General features: G+C 52.1%; 1 protein-coding gene across 9 annotated transcripts in view; it reads left to right on the top strand.

The window, feature by feature from the left end:
* EXD3 (exonuclease 3'-5' domain containing 3) overlaps positions 1–19,065 on the top strand; it is a 616,706-nt gene that overhangs the window by 558,432 nt on the left and 39,209 nt on the right. For 6 of the 9 annotated variants that reach the window (XM_073314573.1, XM_073314577.1, XM_073314575.1 and 3 more), the window contains one exon: positions 14,223–14,812. The exons of 2 other annotated variants lie outside the window; for them this stretch is intronic. In XM_073314573.1, coding sequence (XP_073170674.1) covers positions 14,223–14,557 — 335 coding nt within the window. In that variant the 3' untranslated portion in view covers positions 14,558–14,812. Of the gene's footprint in view, positions 1–14,222; positions 14,813–19,065 lie in introns of those variants that run through there. One more of the 9 variants, XM_073314582.1, reaches the window with a different exon arrangement.

Raw genomic sequence — 19,065 nt, forward strand, 5'->3', positions numbered from 1 at the left:
GGCTGGACCAGCCGGGGGTGGCAGGGCGAGCAGAGGTGGGGAGCTGTAGGTCGGGATTGGCAGGCATTGACAGAACGCAGGGCAGCTCAGGCTGGACCAGCCGGGGGTGGCAGGGCGGGCAGAGGTGGGGAGCTGTAGCAGGGCAGCTCAGGCTGGACCAGCCGGGGGTGGCAGGGCAGGCAGAGGTGGGGAGCTGTAGCAGGGCGGCTCAGGCTGGACCAGCCGGGGGTGGCAGGGCGGGCAGAGGTGGGGAGCTGTAGCAGGGCGGCTCAGGCTGGACCAGCCGGGGGTGGCAGGGCGGGCAGAGGTGGGGAGCTGTAGGTCAGGACTGGCAGGCATTGACAGAACGCAGGGCAGCTCAGGCTGGACCAGCCGGGGGTGGCAGGGCAGGCAGAGGTGGAGAGCTGTAGGTCGGGACTGGCAGGCATTGACAGAACGCAGGGCAGCTCAGGCTGGACCAGCCGGGGGTGGCAGGGCGAGCAGAGGTGGGGAGCTGTAGGTCGGGATTGGCAGGCATTGACAGAACGCAGGGCAGCTCAGGCTGGACCAGCCGGGGGTGGCAGGGCGGGCAGAGGTGGGGAGCTGTAGCAGGGCAGCTCAGGCTGGACCGGCCGGGGGTGGCAGGGCGGGCAGAGGTGGGGAGCTGTAGCAGGGCGGCTCAGGCTGGACCAGCCGGGGGTGGCAGGGCGGGCAGAGGTGGGGAGCTGTAGCAGGGCGGCTCAGGCTGGACCAGCCGGGGGTGGCAGGGCGGGCAGAGGTGGGGAGCTGTAGGTCAGGACTGGCAGGCATTGACAGAACGCAGGGCAGCTCAGGCTGGACCAGCCGGGGGTGGCAGGGCAGGCAGAGGTGGAGAGCTGTAGGTCGGGACTGGCAGGCATTGACAGAACGCAGGGCAGCTCAGGCTGGACCAGCCGGGGGTGGCAGGGCGGGCACACGTGGGGAGCTGTAGCAGGGCAGCTCAGGCTGGACCAGCCGGGGGTGGCAGGGCAGGCAGAGGTGGGGAGCTGTAGCAGGGCGGCTCAGGCTGGACCAGCCGGGGGTGGCAGGGCGGGCAGAGGTGGTGAGCTGTAGCAGGGCGGCTCAGGCTGGACCAGCCGGGGGTGGCAGGGCGGGCAGAGGTGGGGAGCTGTAGGTCAGGACTGGCAGGCATTGACAGAACGCAGGGCAGCTCAGGCTGGACCAGCCGGGGGTGGCAGGGCGGGCAGAGGTGGGGAGCTGTAGCAGGGCAGCTCAGGCTGGACCGGCCGGGGGTGGCAGGGCGGGCAGAGGTGGGGAGCTGTAGCAGGGCAGCTCAGGCTGGACCGGCCGGGGGTGGCAGGGCGGGCAGAGGTGGGGAGCTGTAGCAGGGCAGCTCAGACTGGACCGGCCGGGGGTGGCAGGGCGGGCAGAGGTGGGGAGCTGTAGCCGGGCAGCTCAGGCTGGACCGGCCGGGGCTGGCAGGGCGGGCAGAGGTGGGGAGCTGTAGCAGGGCGGCTCAGCCTGGACCGGCCGGGGGTGGCAGGGTGGGCAGAGGTGGGGAGCTGTAGGTCAGGACTGGCAGGCATTGACAGAACGCAGGGTGGCTCAGGCTGGACCGGCCGGGGGTGGCAGGGCGGGCAGAGGTGGGGAGCTGTAGCAGGGCGGCTCAGGCTGGACCAGCCGGGGGTGGCAGGGCGGGCAGAGGTGGGGAGCTGTAGTAGGGCGGCTCAGGCTGGACTAGCCGGAGGTGGCAGGGCGGGCAGAGGTGGGGAGCTGTAGCAGGGTGGCTCAGGCTGGACCGGCCGGGGTGTTGTGTGGCAGTAGTGACGGGTGTTGGCTCCCCGACGCTAGACAAACAGGGATATTGAGGGGCGCTGGCACAACACGTGCAGGCCCAGGACTGACTAGCAGGATGCTGCAGGTCAGGATTGAGATTCCTGCACTGAGACAGGCTCAAGCTGATGCTACTGATCCTTCCAGTCCTCCCAGATTTTGCTCCATGTAGCAGCAGAGCTGGGAATAAATCCCTGGAGAGTCCCAGGGCTGTTCATTAAAAGGTCTGGTGGTTGTGAACGTAGCACTGTGCAGTGTAGTGAGCCCCAGAGGCACCCTCAGTGTGGGACAGTGCAAATGGCAAGAGGGTGGATGGAGGATCCTTGTTTATGTCACAAAAACAGCATGGGAAAAATGACTGTCAAGATGGGGTTGCTGCAAATAGGCTGCTGTGCATACAGCCCATGAGCGCTTCCCTGGCTGTGACCCTGGACACCTGTTTGTTCAGCACGTTTCCCACTCACTTGCCCACAGAAGTGACTCAGTATTTCTTTCCCTTCCTCCCCCCAGCTTCTTAAGGTCACTCTTCACTGCACTGCTGATTACAGCGTGAGAATTTTCTCAGCCCTTCACTCTGCGGTGTGGCCTGTGATCTCAGGAACGGGGGAGGAAGCAGCCAAACAGGGAAAGCTTTGCAGCTATAAATTGTTCTGTGCTGAGGTTTACGCCCCATGTCTCCCAGGGAAGAGTTGGGGTCTTTCTACATCCCCCCCCTTCTCCACCAAAGCTCTCTGGAACCAGGCCAGTGATTCTGACACTAGGGGCTGCCAGGGTAATGCACAAAACCCACCGGCACTTCCTCACAACTTGGTGAACCCCACAGCCTCCTTAGCCCTGGACTCAAGCCTGCAGCTAAAGAGGCATCAGTCTGTTTAGAGCCCTCCGTTAATTAAACTTGAAGCTGAGATGGAGCTGCACTTTAAAATAAGGTAGGCTTGAGCACTCACGAGAGGGCTACAGAAACAACAAGGAGTCCTTGTGGCACCTAAGAGACTAACAGATTTATTTGGGCATAAGCTTTCGTGGGCTAAAACCCACTTCATCAGATGCTACAGAATCTCATGCCTGACCTTTGCATGCTACTTTGGCTCGCTCCACTACCAGGCGTAGAAGCCAGCACTCTGGCACTCCATGTTGAATGTTGTGCCGATCCAATTGCCACATAAGGGTGGACATGCAGTTACCCAGCCCAGACATCCATGAACACGCGCAGCGGGCTTAGGGTAATGACCCCAAGGGACAGTGCTCAGGGATCTCCAGCTGAAGGAGCCACATACCCCTTTTCACTCATCAATGGCAAAGGTGTGTGAGCACTATTATTCCCGCTTGCACGTGGGGAAACTGAGGCACGGCTAGGTGATGGAGCTTCCATGAGGTCTGGCAGTGAGTGGCAGAGCCAGGGGTAGAAGGCAGAAGTCCTGATATTCACTCCCATCCTCAACCGTTAGACCAAACTGCCCCAGGAAGATTAGCATTCAGTGCAAGGTTGAGTGTACACTAGAAAGAGCAACCCCATAACCATAATATGTTGTTCTGAATTATTATTATTTATTACAGGCTCACCTAGCGTCCCCAGATGAGATTGGGGCCCCATTTTTCCTACAGGTTTGTACAGCACCTAGCACAACATGCCCCAGCCTGTTTGAGATCTCTAGGCACTACCACAATATAAATATCAAATAGTAATGGCATTGAACTGTGCCGGGTGCTCTACATACACAGCGAGAGAGTCCTGGCCCCGAAAAGCAGGTCGGGGCAGAGCTGGGGATAGACCTAGAGCCCGGCATGAATGTCTCAGAGGCTGGATGTTCATTAGAAATGTCTGTCAGCCCCCTTCCCCTTCCCATGCTGCAGATACCCTGACAGGTAGTAGCTGTGGGTTCCCAGAGCCGTGCAGACATCACATCAGTATTATACTGACGGTGAGCAGAGAATAAGCAAGAGCCAACTGTGTCCTTTGCTTATGCAAGAGTAAAACCTAGCAAAACAAAACATTGTGCTCACTTGTCGGGGACAACCCAGGCAGGGTTTCTGGGGAGGCTAGGGGGAAGGCAGAGAATCCAGCATGATCCCTTTCCCTTCCATGAAACCCTATTGAGAGCGAGGAGAGTCTTGGACTGCTTCATGTCATTTTTTGCCTTGTTGCTTTGCATCAGCAGGGCAAAGAGGGGCACAGGGCTTAGAGGGGCACCCAATCTCCATCCTACCCGGCTCCGAGAAAGCCCTAAGAACTTGGCCCCTCCTGTGTTGCACTGGTTGCACAATCCAGAGTCCTTTGTCCTTTGCTTATCACAATTATCTGGAAGGAAAAGATAATCAGGCATCTTCAGTTCCCTTCAATAGAGTGTGTTTCTCAGGCTCGGAACTTCCCTTATCAGGAGCCATCTCTCACCAAGGGAAGGTTTCTCATGGACCTTTGTCCTCCAAGAATGCTCCCGGGTGTGTTTTCAGACTAGTGCAAAGTCTTTATGACAAGTGCTTTCTTCAGAACACCTAGCTCTTAATAGCCACATTACAAGGGAGTATGTTGCCAGTGTGAGGGAAGTGCTCACAGTGACAGCCCTGAGAGCCGGGTGTGGCTGTGAGCATGTCAGAACTGCCTGGCAGAACTTTGTGTGTCTCAGGATATGGCAGGTGGCCATTATTCCTCGAGGATCACACTTCCACAGGGACCTACTGCTGCTACCCAGCCAGTACAGACACCAGAGCATTGGTGCCCAGGTCCAAACTCTCCAGCCTCACGGGTAGGAATGCAGGCTGTCTGCCATAGGTGGGCCTGTATGAGAAGAGAATAGGAGATGGACCCTTTGCTGGGGTGGCATAAGCACCCCAAGTGAGACTAGGTTAATACCCTCCGACAGGGTCCAAGTTTGGGAGAGCCTCCTACCCCAGCCTGGAACTCACACGACATATGGAGAGTATTTTTAAGTATGGTGTCTACCATTGTTTGGCCTAAGCAAACATTTAAGAGTATGGGTTTCAAAATGCCTAAGTGATGGAGAAGCAAAGCTCCATTAAAAAATCCCATCCTTGAAAACCACCTTTCCCCTGCTCCTGGTCCATTGCTCTTCCCATGGGTGCTATGCTAGGAATTCCCCAGCCCTGTGCCCAACTCAGTGCTGGTGTGCGGGGGATCCTGCTAACAATGGGACCCAGGCTCGCAAGGACCTGGTTCTGCAGAGTGCCTTGTCATGAATAAAGGACACTGGGGGGACTGGTCAGCTCATGCCTTCCACTGGCGTCCTTAACAAGAGTGGGTAGAATGTACCACAATCATATTCTGCAGGGAGAATTCAGTGCTTCTGATCACCAGGTCTCCCCCTTCTAGTCCTTCGTCTCTCAAACAAATCCCCCTCAAGCTGGGCCAGCCTCCAGCCTGGCTTCTCATTAGCCACCACTTTACACAGAGGGCAAAGAGCATGGGATAGGAATCAGGGGGCTGGGATCTGGTCCCAGCTCCGACACTTGCTTGCAAGTTACTTAGCCTCACAGGGCCTGTCTGCCCTGTCTGTAAAGTGGAGTTAATGCTTTGTAAAGCAGAGTGTTTGGGGATCTGTAGCTGGATAGTGAGCGGGGTCGTTATTTATGTGTTTGACCAGTGGGGGAGCGTTTATTCAGGAAGACAGCAGGTCAGAGAAGCACTCCCTCACACTCTGAGAGCTGGATTGCTGCCAGCATTGTTTCCCCTCTCTGGGGGGGCTTCATTTCTCCAAGAATGAACTTCATCAATAAGAATACCCCCTTATTTTTACCCCTCATGACCTCAGAGCTGCCTGGGCATTCAGCTGTCCTCACAAGGTGTAGGCATGTCCCCTTCTCCAGAGCCCCAACTCCTCTTCATGGAGATTAGTTGACTCCCTGCAACACTGGGTTTGTCTCAACAGGCAAGAAGTCCCATTTCACCCTAAATAGCGCGGGATTAAGCACTGCTACCAGTGTGAAAGTGAGGCCCTGGAATAGGCCATGAAAATTGTTACAGTGGGACCCAGGAAGCTGGCCTGCCACTCCTTCCAGCCCTCCCACAGGCTCTTTGTGATCCTCTTCTTGCCTCCCAATATCAGAACCACTCCGGCAGTTTGGCTAATCTGGATTCTACGGCGCTAGCAACACCTGCCGTCATGGAGACCATCCCGTCGTTCCAGTGCCACCCTCATAAATATTTACTACTACTGCTAAAAGAACAGGAGGACTTGTGGCACCTTAGAGACGAACCAGTTTATTTGGGCATAAGCTTTCGTGAGCCCCAGCTCACTTCATCGGACGCATACCATGTCAGCGCAGCTGCTGCAGCTGCATTTGGATCCTGGAACCCAAGCATCAAGTCGCAGCCCTGGCAGAGATGACTGGGAGAAGACTCTTAGATAAAGAGTGGAGGGAAATGAGGATTTCTGGTCCTCTCAGTGTCTCTTTTTTCATGAGCTTAGGACATCGCATAGGGCATAGGACATGGCCATCGCTTGGGGGGAGGGATACGTCAGTGGTTTGAGCATTGGCCTGCTAAACCCAGGGTTGTGAGTTCAATCCTTGAGGGGGCCATTTAGGGATCTGGGGCAAAAATTGGGGATTGGTCCTGCTTTGAGCAGGGGGCTGGACTAGATGACCTCCTGAGGTCCCTTCCAACCCTGATAATCTATGATTCTATAATTCTTATCCAGTTTCCTAGGTTGAGCCAGCACTAGGAGAGCAGAAGGTTGGGCGCTGTGCGCAGTGGGGTAATGAGACCCACGTGAATGGGTGTGCATGAAGGAGTCTGCCATTGCCCAAGAGAGTCTCATGAGGTAACCTGTGTCCTGAGGGGAAAGTCAGCATTGCTAATGCCACTGAAGTTCTGGCACACAGAACATGGGGAAAGGGCGTGAAGATCTGTGCAACCTATGCTGTCTGTGGCAGCTCCTTTTGGCAGCTCCAGTGGGCGGAGCTTAGTTTGTGGGAGGAGTTTGGAAGAATAGCTCTACTTGTCACTTCCCAATTACACCCCTGCTTTTAACACACTTCTTAGTTGTTTAAAAGCAGGGAGATACATTCTGCTCGTCAAACCCTTGGTGGGCTATAAATCGTACACAGAATAAAATGTCAGAAATCCCTTTGCACAAAAGCTGTTGGACTCTTTCGTCCCAGAGCCCATGTTCTAGCCCACGAAAGCTTATGCCCAAATAAATTTGTTAGTCTCTAAGGTGCCACAAGGACTCCTCGTTTTTGTGTATTTTAGCACTCTCACAAGATAAGGCGCCATATTTACCCTGCTTTAGGAAAGGAAGGGGGAGAAAAATCCCTCCTTAAAGAAATCTTCCCCTCTCCTCCCCCAGCCCCTTCCAGACGAAGCCCTTTCTCTCCAGAGCCACCACGGAGATGACCTTTTCACAGCAACTTTTTTCTAAGATTGTTTGCCGAGTTGGCACCCTGCTTACTGGCTCCCAGTGGCCTTTTCAGACAGGCTGCCACAGGGACACAGGCATCTTCAAAAGCCTTTGAACCGAATTCCATCAAGGGGGGTGGGGCGGGAGCTTTACAAGCTCCCATTGAAAAATTGTTACTTTGAAGTGATGTTGCATTTTCAACCCATTGAAGCACCACAATTAAGAGGGGGCTGGGGCCGATCGAAAGGCAAAATGCTGGGTGTCACAAGCCTTTCTCTCCTTCTCTTTGTAACGATGACCCTCCCACCCCCTCCCGTCTCACCAGCCACATCCCACAGGGGAAGGGGAGTGGCGGCCGGGGGGAGCTGGTACTTCACGCTGTACAGGCTGCCTTGAGGAATTTTTTTTTTAAATCCCACATGCTAGCGGTGGGAGAGGTGTGAAGTCCCCGGGGCTGAGAGCTCGCAGGGCTGCACCATGGCTGACAGACAGGGAGATTTCCAAAGAGACGGGGAAATGCCAGGCCTTCCTGGAAGAGCACAAAAGCTCAACTGACTATCAGTAAAGCCCAACCATGACAGCTTGGTACCTTCAGAGAAGAAAATAACCGAAAGGGGTGTTTATATTTAACCATTTCAGGGCTGAACATGCATTTTCAAAGACAGAAGGGGGGTGATGTGATAGGGCAAACCAGGGATTTTACCACATCCCCAGTACTAGAGCTGGTGGATTTTTTTGGCAAATAGTATGTTCTGAAATGTTGCCTCGTTCAACCCAAATGACTTTTTTGTGGGTTTTCATTTCAGTGAGACAAAGACCAAAATTCAGTTTGTCTTTTTTTTTTCATTTTATTTTTGAATACAGCCACCGACCTGAAAATCAGGTTGATACTTCTGGGGGCTCCACACTGCTGTGTTTGAGGTCATCATTATTATTGATCATTATTAGAATTTAAGAACAGCCATACTGGGCCAGATCAATGGTCCATCTAGCCCCTATCCTGTCTTCTGACAGTGGCCAGAGCCAGTTGCTTCAGAGGGAATGAGCAGAACAGGACAATTATCGAGTGATCCATCCCCTGTCTTCCAGTCCCAGCATCTGGCAGAGGCTTAGGAAACCCAGAGCATGGGATTACATCCCTGACCATCTTGGCTATTAGCCATTGATGGACCTATTCTCCATCAATTTACCTAGTTCTTTTTTGAACCCAGTTATAGTTTTGGCCTTCACAACATCCTCTGGCAATGAGTTCCACAGGCTGACTGTCCGTTGTGTGAGAAATATTTCCTTTTGTTTGTTTTAAACCTGCTGCCTGTTAATTTCATTGGGTGACCCCTGATTATCGGTATTACAGTAGCATTTAGAGATTCCAGCCAAGGTGCAAGGCCCCGTCATGCTGAGCGCTGCCCAGATACATAGTGAGAGCCAGTCTCCGTCCCTAGGAGCTTACAATCTAAATAGGCAGGACAGAAGAAAGGTGGGCAGGAGAAAGGAAGGATTATTCTCTCCATTCTGCAGACGTGAGGCCCAAGAGAGTAATCACTTGTCCTCGGTCACACAGTCAGTCTGTGTTCCAGACTGGAAATAAGGGGTAAATGTTTAACAGTCGGAATAATAAACCACTAGAACCACTTACCAAGGTCCTAGTGGATTCTCCTTCACTGGCAGCTTTAAAGTCAAAGGCTGGGTGTTTTTCTAAAAGTTCTGCGGTAGGAATGACTGTTGGGCAGGTCTCTGACCTGTGCTGTGCAGGAGCTCCACCTAGATGATCACAGTGGTCCCTTCTGGCCTGGAATCGGTGCCTCCCTCGGCTTTGCCTGCCCCTTGTCAAACAGGCAAAATAAACTGAAAAGTCCCTACCTAGATCTGCAGATTTTTAAAGCCAGAAGGGTCCACTGTGATCATCTATGCTGAGCTCTTGCATAGCACTGGGCAAAGAACTGCCCCAGTGACTCCTGCACTGAATTTAACAGCACGTGGCTCCCTTCAAAAGACATCCAGCCTTGATTTAAAGACTCCATGGATGGACTTGAACACAACAAGCTTAGGACAAGAAGTGTCTTAAGCCAGCCATAGACTGTGTCCTGAAATCTTCCTGGGTGGTGTTGGTTTGAGTGACAGCCCTCATGTCTTTACATTTTGGTCAGGGTCTGTCATCACATTTACCCAGTTCTTTGTTTCCTTTCTGTGGCGGTCGGGTAGTTTAGAAAAGAGATCCCACATGGAATGTTAGAAAAGGCATATAATACATTCACAGGGCATTCCCGTTTTACTGATCAGCAGTGCTTGGATCTGGTCACAGGGTGCTTAGACATTTTTAAATGTATCAGCTAACGTGGTAGCTGTGTCTGTCATGACTCTCACACCCCTTGGGGCCAGGATTATAGACATGCTGAGAAACCCGTTATTTTAGAATAATAATACTGGATCCTTCTCCAGCACCTTCCATCAGAGGATCTGAATGTACTTTATACATTAATTAGTGAAGTCTCTGAATGCCACTGTGGGATAGGGAGGGAGGGATTATTACCCCAGTTTTACAGATGAGGAAATTGAGACACAAAGGAGGAAGTGGCTTCTCCAAGATCAGCTCTATCGGAGTTGGAACCAGGCACCTGGGCCCTTGAGTGCCAACCATGTGCTTTGACCACACGGCCACCCTTCCTCTGGTTTGATAGCAATTCATAGCCTCTTGGCAGAGGTGTAAATGCGTACACATGGTACAGGCCCTGCATAGCCAGGCGCTCAGAGTATGCTTAGCAGCGCTCCTGGCTTGGGAATACACCTCTATTGAGGTGGCCCTTACTCTTTCCATGCATGGTCACACAGCGCTGTGGGGCAGGCAGCTGAACTCTCCCTGCCATGGAATTCTAAGCGAGGGTTAACCAGCCCGAAGGAAGGACCCGCGTCTGGACCTTCCACAGGGCTTATTCTGCTCCACTCCTGTGTGCCGCTCTGGGGCATTCCTGGGCCACAGAGGGAGTGGGAAGAGGCAGGAGAAAGATTCCTCCAGCTGTGCAAGACCCTTGTAAGGGCTTCTCCACAGCCCTCTCTTGCAGCTTCTGCCTCAGGGCACGGTGGGCTCAGCACAGGGAGTATCAGCACACTGAGTGCTGGGACCGGGGGGATTCTTGGCCGTCCCTGGGGCTGCTCATGCAGTCCCCACAGCAGCACAGACTCTGGAGAGTGTAAACATGATTTAAAGCTCCCCCTCCCCTGCCCCCCTGGGCTGTGGCTCCCAGGAGACAGAACAGAATTTATCCCCATAGGATTTCAGAGCCATTTCTACAGAACGTATTACATACGTCTCTAGAACCCTCTTGGTTTCAACCCTAGGATTTTTCTCCAGCAACACCACCCTGTGTTTGAATTCCAGTCTCCACCCACGTGGGGCATTACGGGCCGGTGGAGGAGTCACTGGCCCAGGAGTCAGCCCTAGCTCTGCTTTGTGACCTCAGGCAGGTCACTTCATCACTTGCCACAGGCACTGGAGAATGGCACTGGGCGTCTGTGCAGAGTGCTTTGAGATCTAGGGCTGAAGAGCTAAGTACGATTCCTGTATTACTCTATTGCACTCCCTGGAACAGTGAGGCAACTCCTGACGGAGCTCTCTTGTGTCCTGGAGAGGAACAGCCCCAGTGATGTCATACCAGATAGATGTAAGTTGCCTTTTGTTTTATAACTGTTGTCTAGGCATGAGAGCTCTCCATGCCAAGGATGAATCAGCCCCTGCTAATATACTCAGTCTGCCTCCCTGTGTCACTTTCTGCCAGACTTCCTGATGGATGACAGTCAAGTCAATCTTGGACTTTTGCCTCCTTGATCCCAAGACCCAGCCGCGCCCTCGCCACTGGGACACAAGCAATGAAAACCTGCATTGCAGTGCCAAAAACTAATAGGTGTTGTGTCTTTGTTGGCAATGACATCAGTCCCTGCACCCACAATGGGATTTTAGATGGAAGCACGTATGCTCTAGGAAGTGCCCAGCCAAAGCTGCCTGCCAGGAGCAGGTGCACAGACTGAACTCCCCAGGGAGCTATCAGTGCAGGATCACATCACCTGGAGTCAGAGGAGCATGTCTCTTTGGCTTCTTTCACCTCAGAACAAACATCACCTTGTTTTGGGGGGACAGAGGGGAGGAACAAGGGGGTTGCATAACTGTGCTCCAATTCTGTGTTTCTGCAAAACACTACACCTAGACCATCTAGTGCCTTATGCCTTTAGGACCTGAATCTAGAACAATCCAGTGTAGATTGTTAATTGAGTCAATTACTTTTCCAAAGCTGATCGCTAATCCAGATAATTATTCATAATGCTATCTAACATTTGCACAGCTCCTTTCATCCTCACAGATCACAAAACACTTTGCAAGCTTTCTGCTTTCTCTCTCTATCGGTGTCCTCTGAAATGCAGCCACCTCTGGGGTGTAGCGCAACACCAGTTTGAAAGTACACAGCAACTACACAACATCTCATGTCAGGAAGCAAAGCATACCATATCGACATAAACTTTAGAGGGAATTACAGAATGTGTTGCCCAAACTGGCATTTATCCAAGACATTGGTTAATATCCCTTCTCTTGTGGAATGTGCAGTCTGATATTTAATGAGCTTCAATTGTTTAGACCTCAGTTTCAAAGTACACATAACAGACAGCACTACCATGAGCACTTGACCCACAAGCAACACATTTTGCCACTGGTTCAGTAGAGACCCTGCCTCTGATCACCAGGACCTGCATTTTCCTTGGTGGTTTCCTATCCAAGCACATCCAGGCAACCCAAAGTGACATGGCTGCAGGCCGCCTGGATGAGCAGCAGTTGCTGAAGCTTAACTTGGGGACTCTGTGTGTCCTCATTTGGCCACAGCAATCAGCAGAGTTCCCCATTACCATACAATCTACAGCAGCCACAGATGATACTCTGGGGGTAGGGTCCCCCCAGCTCCTCACTCTGGCCCCTGTATGTCACTGGGGCCAAGGGAGAATTCCTTTGGTGTAGGCACTGCTGTGGGCCACGATAGGCACACACCCTACATTCCCCCAGGGTAGGAGCATGCGGAGGGTGGACCCAGGGCCTGGGAAGCAGTGCCCATGACTACAGCTGTCCTGCTTTGAGGCACCACCACCAAAGAGGCTGCTGTAACTGACACCCTGGCTGAGTCACGATTCATGTTTTTAGAAAATTCATGGCAGTGTCAATGGCAAAAATCTTGAATTTCACAGAGTTTCCAGAATGAAGTTCACAAGTAAAGTTAATCAATTTCAAGGCATATGCATGGAATGAATATTACAATTGAATGTAAATGATTTTTTACAATTAAAATCTGCAGCAAACACAAGCATCTGCAATCCCCTAAATGTTTGCTTATTTCTGTTTTATTTGTGAATTGAAGTTAAGCATCGTTAGTCACTTCACTCATTCCTGTCATAAATATAAAGGGAAAGGTAACCACCTTTCCGTATACAGAACTATAAAATCCCTCCTGGCCAGAGGCAGAACCCTTTCACCTGTAAAGGGTTAAGAAGCTAGGATAACCTCGCTGGCGCCTGAACAAAATGACCAATGAAGAGACAAGATACTTTCAAAGCTGGGGGTGGGGGGGGAACAAAGGGTCTGTCTGCCTGTCTGTATGATGCTGTTGCCGGTACCAGGTCAGGAATGCTCTTCAGAACTTCTGTTAAGTTAGTAAGTAATCTAGCTAGAAATGCGTTAGATTTCCTTTTGTTTAACTGGATGGTAAATAAGCTGTGCTGGGTGGAATGTATATTCCTGTTTTTGTGTCTTTTTGTAACGTAAGGTTTTGCCTAGAGGGATTCTCTATGTTTTGAATCTGATTACCCTGTAAGGTATTTACCATCCTGATTTTACAGAGGTGATTCTTTTACTTTTTCTTTAATTAAAATTCTTCTTTTAAGATCCTGATTGCTTTTTCATTGTTCTTAAGATCCAAGGGTTTGGGTCTGGGTTCACCTATGCAAATTGGTGAGGATTTTTATCAAGCCTTCCCCAGGAAAGGGGGTGTAGGGTTTGGGGGGGGATATTTTGGGGGGAAGATATCTCCAAGTGGGCTCTTTCCCTGTTCTTTGTTTAACACGCTTGGTGGTGGCAGCATAGGGTTCAAGGACAAGGCAAAGTTTGTACCTTGAGGAAGTTTTTAACCTAAGCTGGTAAGAATAAGCTTAGAGGGTCTTCCATGCAGGTCCCCACATCTGTACCCTAGAGTTCAGAGTGGGGAAGGAACCTCGACCGTTCCTCATTCATGGATTGCCCCTGCATGTGCACAGAACTCTGTTCTTCTGCATGCACACAGCACTGTAAGCTGAGGTCATCTCTTGTGTTAAATACTTTATTATAGACATTTTCCTTTTAAAATATATTGTAAATATCACGGTTTGGGGGCATTATCACAATTTCTGTGCCCTTCATGAAATTGTGATTTACACAGGGCCCTAAAGATAAGGTATGTCTACGCTGCAAGGGAAGGTGTGATGTAGCACAGGTCATTTTACCCAGGTTAGTTTTAATCTAGCTAGCATTGGTGGCAAGGGCTTTAGCATGGGCTACCAATCAGATCACAAGCCTGCCAGAACCCTGGGTACATACTTGGGTTTCTACCCTGCTCTGAAGCCTGCGTCACCATGTCTTCAGTATTGTATTCCAGTTAGAGTGAAGCTAGCATGGTTATGCCTGCCTGCACATTCCCTTGCAATGTGGACAAGGCCAGCCAGGACTGTGGGTATTTATTCAAGCGGCTAGTCCATTCTGTTGTTATCCGAGCTAGCTAGATCAAAGCCAGCTTGGGGACATCCACCCGTGCTGTAGTCACACCTCTGACTGCAGGAGAGACAGACCCTTAAAGCAAACTCCAGAATTGCATCGGCCCATGCAGCAGCCCAGAATCAGAAAGTCTTACAGTCTCCTCAGCCCTCTGCCTGCAATCCCAGTTCCTTGCGTGGCTGATGAACCTAGAGTAAAGAAAGGTTACATGGGGGGAAGGTAGCTGAGCACCAACCCAGCTAATCACACCTGTTACTCAGTATTCAGTGTCTGTTTGTTCTCTCCTGTTTCCACAGAGTGGCTGGCAAAGTCTGAAGAGAAACAAAAGACAAACCCAGCGTCTGACACCTCAGAATTTGACTACCCGCAGCCAGTTTACAATCCAAACTGCCAGTGGCTAGAGGATTCAGACCTCAATGTGGAGACCATGACGCTGGCCACAGGTGCCTCCCTGCAGCTAGCAGCCATCCCGCCTGGGGTGCTGGGCAAAGCGGACCTGTCTTACTTCTACTGTTGCACCCAGTGTGGCAAAGTATTCTGGGAGGGTTCACACTTTGGGCGAGTGGTCTCTCAGTTTAAGGAAGCTTTTGGCACCGCAGAGGGAAGCCAAAGCTTCTATGAGCTGAGCTGAGCTGAGGTGGAGGGTTCCTGACTAGGGACTGGGAATCTCTGCTGGATTCTGATTCCCCGATGAGCCACTGCGGCTTTAACAGGAAATGGACTTTGGTTTGATGTTAAGGGATGGGAGTTTGGTTCCTCGGGGGAGCCATTATCTGAGGTTTGGGGCAAAGGGTTATCATGATCCATACTGTAATGGGCCATGGTACCTACAGGCCTGATATCAAATGGCCTCCAAGGAGATCATTAAATCTGAGATGTTCCAGGACCAATCCCTGTCCTCTGTTGCACTGGTGTCACTGGGGGAAGGGGTGTTGCTCACTAGCCACCCATGGAGCCATGTCCATGCCGGCCTCAGAGAACCCCCATCCACACAGCCCTCCTGCCACAGAGCAGCTCCCTCCAGCTCCATAGTGGGGCGTGAGTGTGATGTGAGGAACTCCACTGCCTCCCAACACCTCCCAGCCTACAGGCACTGAGCTGGCCACCTCCTCAGTCCCCAGGCTTCAGCTGTCTCTCTCTTGGGCCTGATCCTGAGAGGCACTGGAGGCTCCTCCAGAAGGTGCTGAGTGCCTCCCTTTGCTCCCATGAAGCACTGTATCATTTCTTGTCTCCCCGTAACATTGCCCTGCGGCATGGGTGATACTCAGGCCCTGCCCAGCCAAGGACCCTTTAGCAAATCGCCAGGACCCCAGGGCTTCACCTAGCTCATCTGAAATGCAACAAGTAGTGGCCATCTTTGTCCGAAGGGCTGACTGCTCAGCTAACTGGGAGGCAGTGGATGCTGGACCTCCCAGTCTGGGGAGACAGGGCCAGGGCTAGGACTTCGGGGGCTCCCAGCGAGGTTATTCATTGGTGGGGAGCTTGGTCTCCATTCCCCCATCTTCCCCTCCCAACCCCAGGCAGAGACAGTGGGGCTGCGGGGCTCAGTCAGCAGCAGACCCCCCATCCCCAAACTAGGCTACATGTCACGCTGTCTGGAATGGCTCACAACTGTGAGTGCCTACCTCAGGGCAGACTGTCAGAAAACAAGGGCAGTCGCCCCAAACTGGCGGTGTGGTCTGTAATTACATTTCCCCAAGCCAATAACAAATGTGAACTCCTGGATCACTCCACCAGGCTCACCATGGAATCACAGACAGTCCTCTCAGACTCTCCAGTCTATCTTGCCACCCAGGCAAGCTGAACTTTGTGATAAAAGGTTCTTTAAACTCCAAACCACACCACATCAGGTTTCTCCCAGTCCCAAGAGACCAGTCACCCCAGATCAGCTGGTACTCCAGATCTTACACCAAAGACAAGGCTGGCACCCAATTCTATAGTAAACTAACCATAGGTTTATTAGCTAAGAAAGGGAAATGAGAGTTATTGAGGTTAAAGCAGGTAAAATATATGCACAGGTGAGTCACAGTTTGTAACTCCAAATGGTGTCAGTGATGTAATAAACTGCCAGTTTCCCAAAAGTCTTTCAGGGTACCCAGGTTGTCTCTGGGGATCTCTGCTTTGCACCCAGTACACTTCGCTGTAAGAGTCCAAACAGTACAGACATGAAGGGTCTTTCCCTGAATCCATTCTTATATCTTCTGACAGAAGACAAGTTGACAGTGTCTCTTTCCACATGGGCTTTTCCTTTGATAATGGAGAGTGAGGAATTCACTTAGTCTTTTGACCTTGAACGATTATACATAATGGCCACTTGCTTTGAAATTAGGATATTCTGTTAAAGTCTTTATGTCTTTCCTTAGCATTTCACAAGATTTCTTTGATGGGTTGTTTCGTTACAGGGGTGTACACAATGTAGATGTTTGCTATTACATTATAACAGGAACAGATACATGAAAATAATACAAGTAACATTCCACTAGCTTTCACACCTGAATACACTCTTACATTTACACTCACTTTATCTAGACTAATACACAAGTGAATTGGCCTGTGGCCCTGATCAGACCTGGTCTGCCAGCATCACACCAAGAACCAACTGTGGCCACACTGCCTCGTCCTGTGCAGAGCCAAGGGCCACGGGTCACCTTACAGAACATGGTGGCCCCACTGGCAGAATGGGGCTCTGTAGGAGACAGGGAAAGGTCTGGTGGGAAGCAGCCGGCAAGCGTTGGTCGGATTCCACAGGGCAGACATGCAGTGCCAATGGATGGGTGGAGATGGAGGCGACAGTCGTAACCAGGGGTGAGGCCCAGGTCCCCCAGATTTGAAGGGTAGGCCCCCATCACCGTTGTCCCCTGACCGTTTCTGAGATGGGTGGGATGAGGAGAATGTGCTTCACACCCAGCTGTTAGACGGAGGGGCTCTGTCTTTTCCCCCAGCCTTTGTGGTAATGAGGTTCTTGATGACTGCTCCTCCCTGCCTTGCTGGTGGGGGTGTCCACCTCTTGGAATGGGCTCCCACCAGAACGGAGCAAGGGGCTCCTGGCACAGCTAATTGGGGTCAGCTCCCTTTGTTCTCAGGGAGTGGGAGCCAAATCCTGACCATCCAATTCAGCATAAAATCATAGATCAGTAGGGCTGGAAGGGCCCTCAAGAGGCCATCTAGTCCAGGCCCAAGTGACCCTAGCCCAGGGGTGGGCAAACGTTTTGGCCCGAGGGCCACATCTGGGTATAGAAATCGTATGGCAAGCCATGAATGCTCACAAAATTGGGGTACAGATGTGGGAGGGGGTGCGGGTTTTGGGGTGGGGCCAGAAATGGGGAGTTCAGGGTGCGGGAAGGGGCTCCCAGCTGGGGGGAAGTGGGCTTCAGCTCGGGGTGCAGGCTCTGGGGTGAGGCTGGGGATGAGAGGTTTGGGGTGCAGGAGAGTGTTCTGGGCTGGGATCGAGGGGTTTGGAGGGCAGGAGGGGGATCAGGCTGGGACAGGGGGTTGGGGTGTGGGGGGAGGCTCAGGGGTGCAGGCTCTGGGTGGTGCTTACCTCAAGTAGCTCACGGAAGCAGCAGCATGTCCCCTCTCTGGCTCCTACATGGAGGCTCGGCCAGGTGGCTCTGCTGTGCACTGCCCCATCCGCAGGCCAGTGGGAGCTGCGGGGCGGTGCTTGGGGGGGGCAGCATGCAGAGCGGAGCCCCCTGGCTGCTCCTACACATAGCCACTGCTTTCAGGAGCTGTGCGGAGCGGCCCCCAACCCTGCCCCCTGGCTAGAGCGCCAGAGCGGGGCAAGCCCCAGACCCCATTCCTCAGTGGGAACTCGAGGGCCAGATTAAAATGGCTGGAAGGCTGGATCCGGCCCGCAGGCCATAGGTTGCCCACCCCTGCCCTAGCCCATCCCTGACGGGGTCTGCCCACCCTGTGCTTAAACCCTCCAGTGACAGGGATTCCACAACCTCCCCGGGAAGCCTGTTCCAGAGCTTAGCTAGCCTTAGAGTTTGAAAGTTTTTCTTACTATCAAACCTAAATCTCCCTTGCTGCAGATTAAGCCGATTTCTTGTCCTACCTTTAGTGGACATGGAAAGCAATTAAACACAGGCCTCTTTGTAACAGCCCTTCACATATTTGAAGACTGATGTCAGGTCCTGTCCCCCACAGTCTTCTTTTCTCAAAACTAAACATGCCCTTTTTTTTAACCTTTCCTCACAGGTCAGGTTTTCTGAATCTTTCGTCATTTTTGTTTCTCTCCTTTGCACTCCCTCCAGTTAATCCACATCTTTGCTGAAGTGCGGCGCCCACAACTGCACACATAACTCCTGTCGAGACCTCACCAGAGCCAAGTAAAGCTGGACAATCACCTCCCATGTCTTACATACGACACTCCTGCTAATACACCCAGCGTGATATTAGCCTTTTTCACAACTGCATCACACTGGTGGCTCAGACTCCGTTTGTGATCCACTATAACCCCGGAGCCTTTTTAGCAGTCCTATCACCTAGCCAGTTATTCCCCGTTTTGTAGATGTGCATTTGATTTTTCTCTACTAAATGAAGTACTTTTCACTTGTCTTTATTGAATTTCCTTTTGCAGACCTATTCTCCAATTTGTTCAATTCGAATCCTGTCCTCCAAAGTGCTTGTAACCCCTCCCAATTTGGCGTCACCTGCAAATTTCAGATCCTACTCTCCTCTCCATTATGCAAGTCATTAATGAAAATAGTGAATAGTGCTGGACCCAGGACTGACCCTGCGAGATCCCACTATTTCCACCCTCCCAGTTTGACAGCCAACCATTGATAACTAATCTTTGAAAATGCGGGGACCCTGGGGGTGCTAATCCCACACAGCAGAGGGTGGATCTCCAGAACTGCATGCTCCCAAATCCATTGAACTCAGGGCCCTGGGATCCCATGGTGCCTACGCTAAGCTGCCATTGGTTGGAGAGATGCATGGCTCAGCTCTGGAACATGGAGGGGTTACTGGAAACCTGGTCACTCCTGCTCACCCTCACAGCCAGCGACAGCCTCTGGCCATTCTCAGGGAGAGGCAACACACACCCAGAGCAAGCAGTGTTCATTGGGGCTGTCAGACAGCACAGCAGGGCAGGTGGGAGGCCACTTAAGGTTCGTCTACACAGTCAGTGGCAGC

This window comes from Lepidochelys kempii, chromosome 16 (assembly GCF_965140265.1).
Source record: "Lepidochelys kempii isolate rLepKem1 chromosome 16, rLepKem1.hap2, whole genome shotgun sequence".
Taxonomy (NCBI): Eukaryota; Metazoa; Chordata; order Testudines; family Cheloniidae; genus Lepidochelys; species Lepidochelys kempii.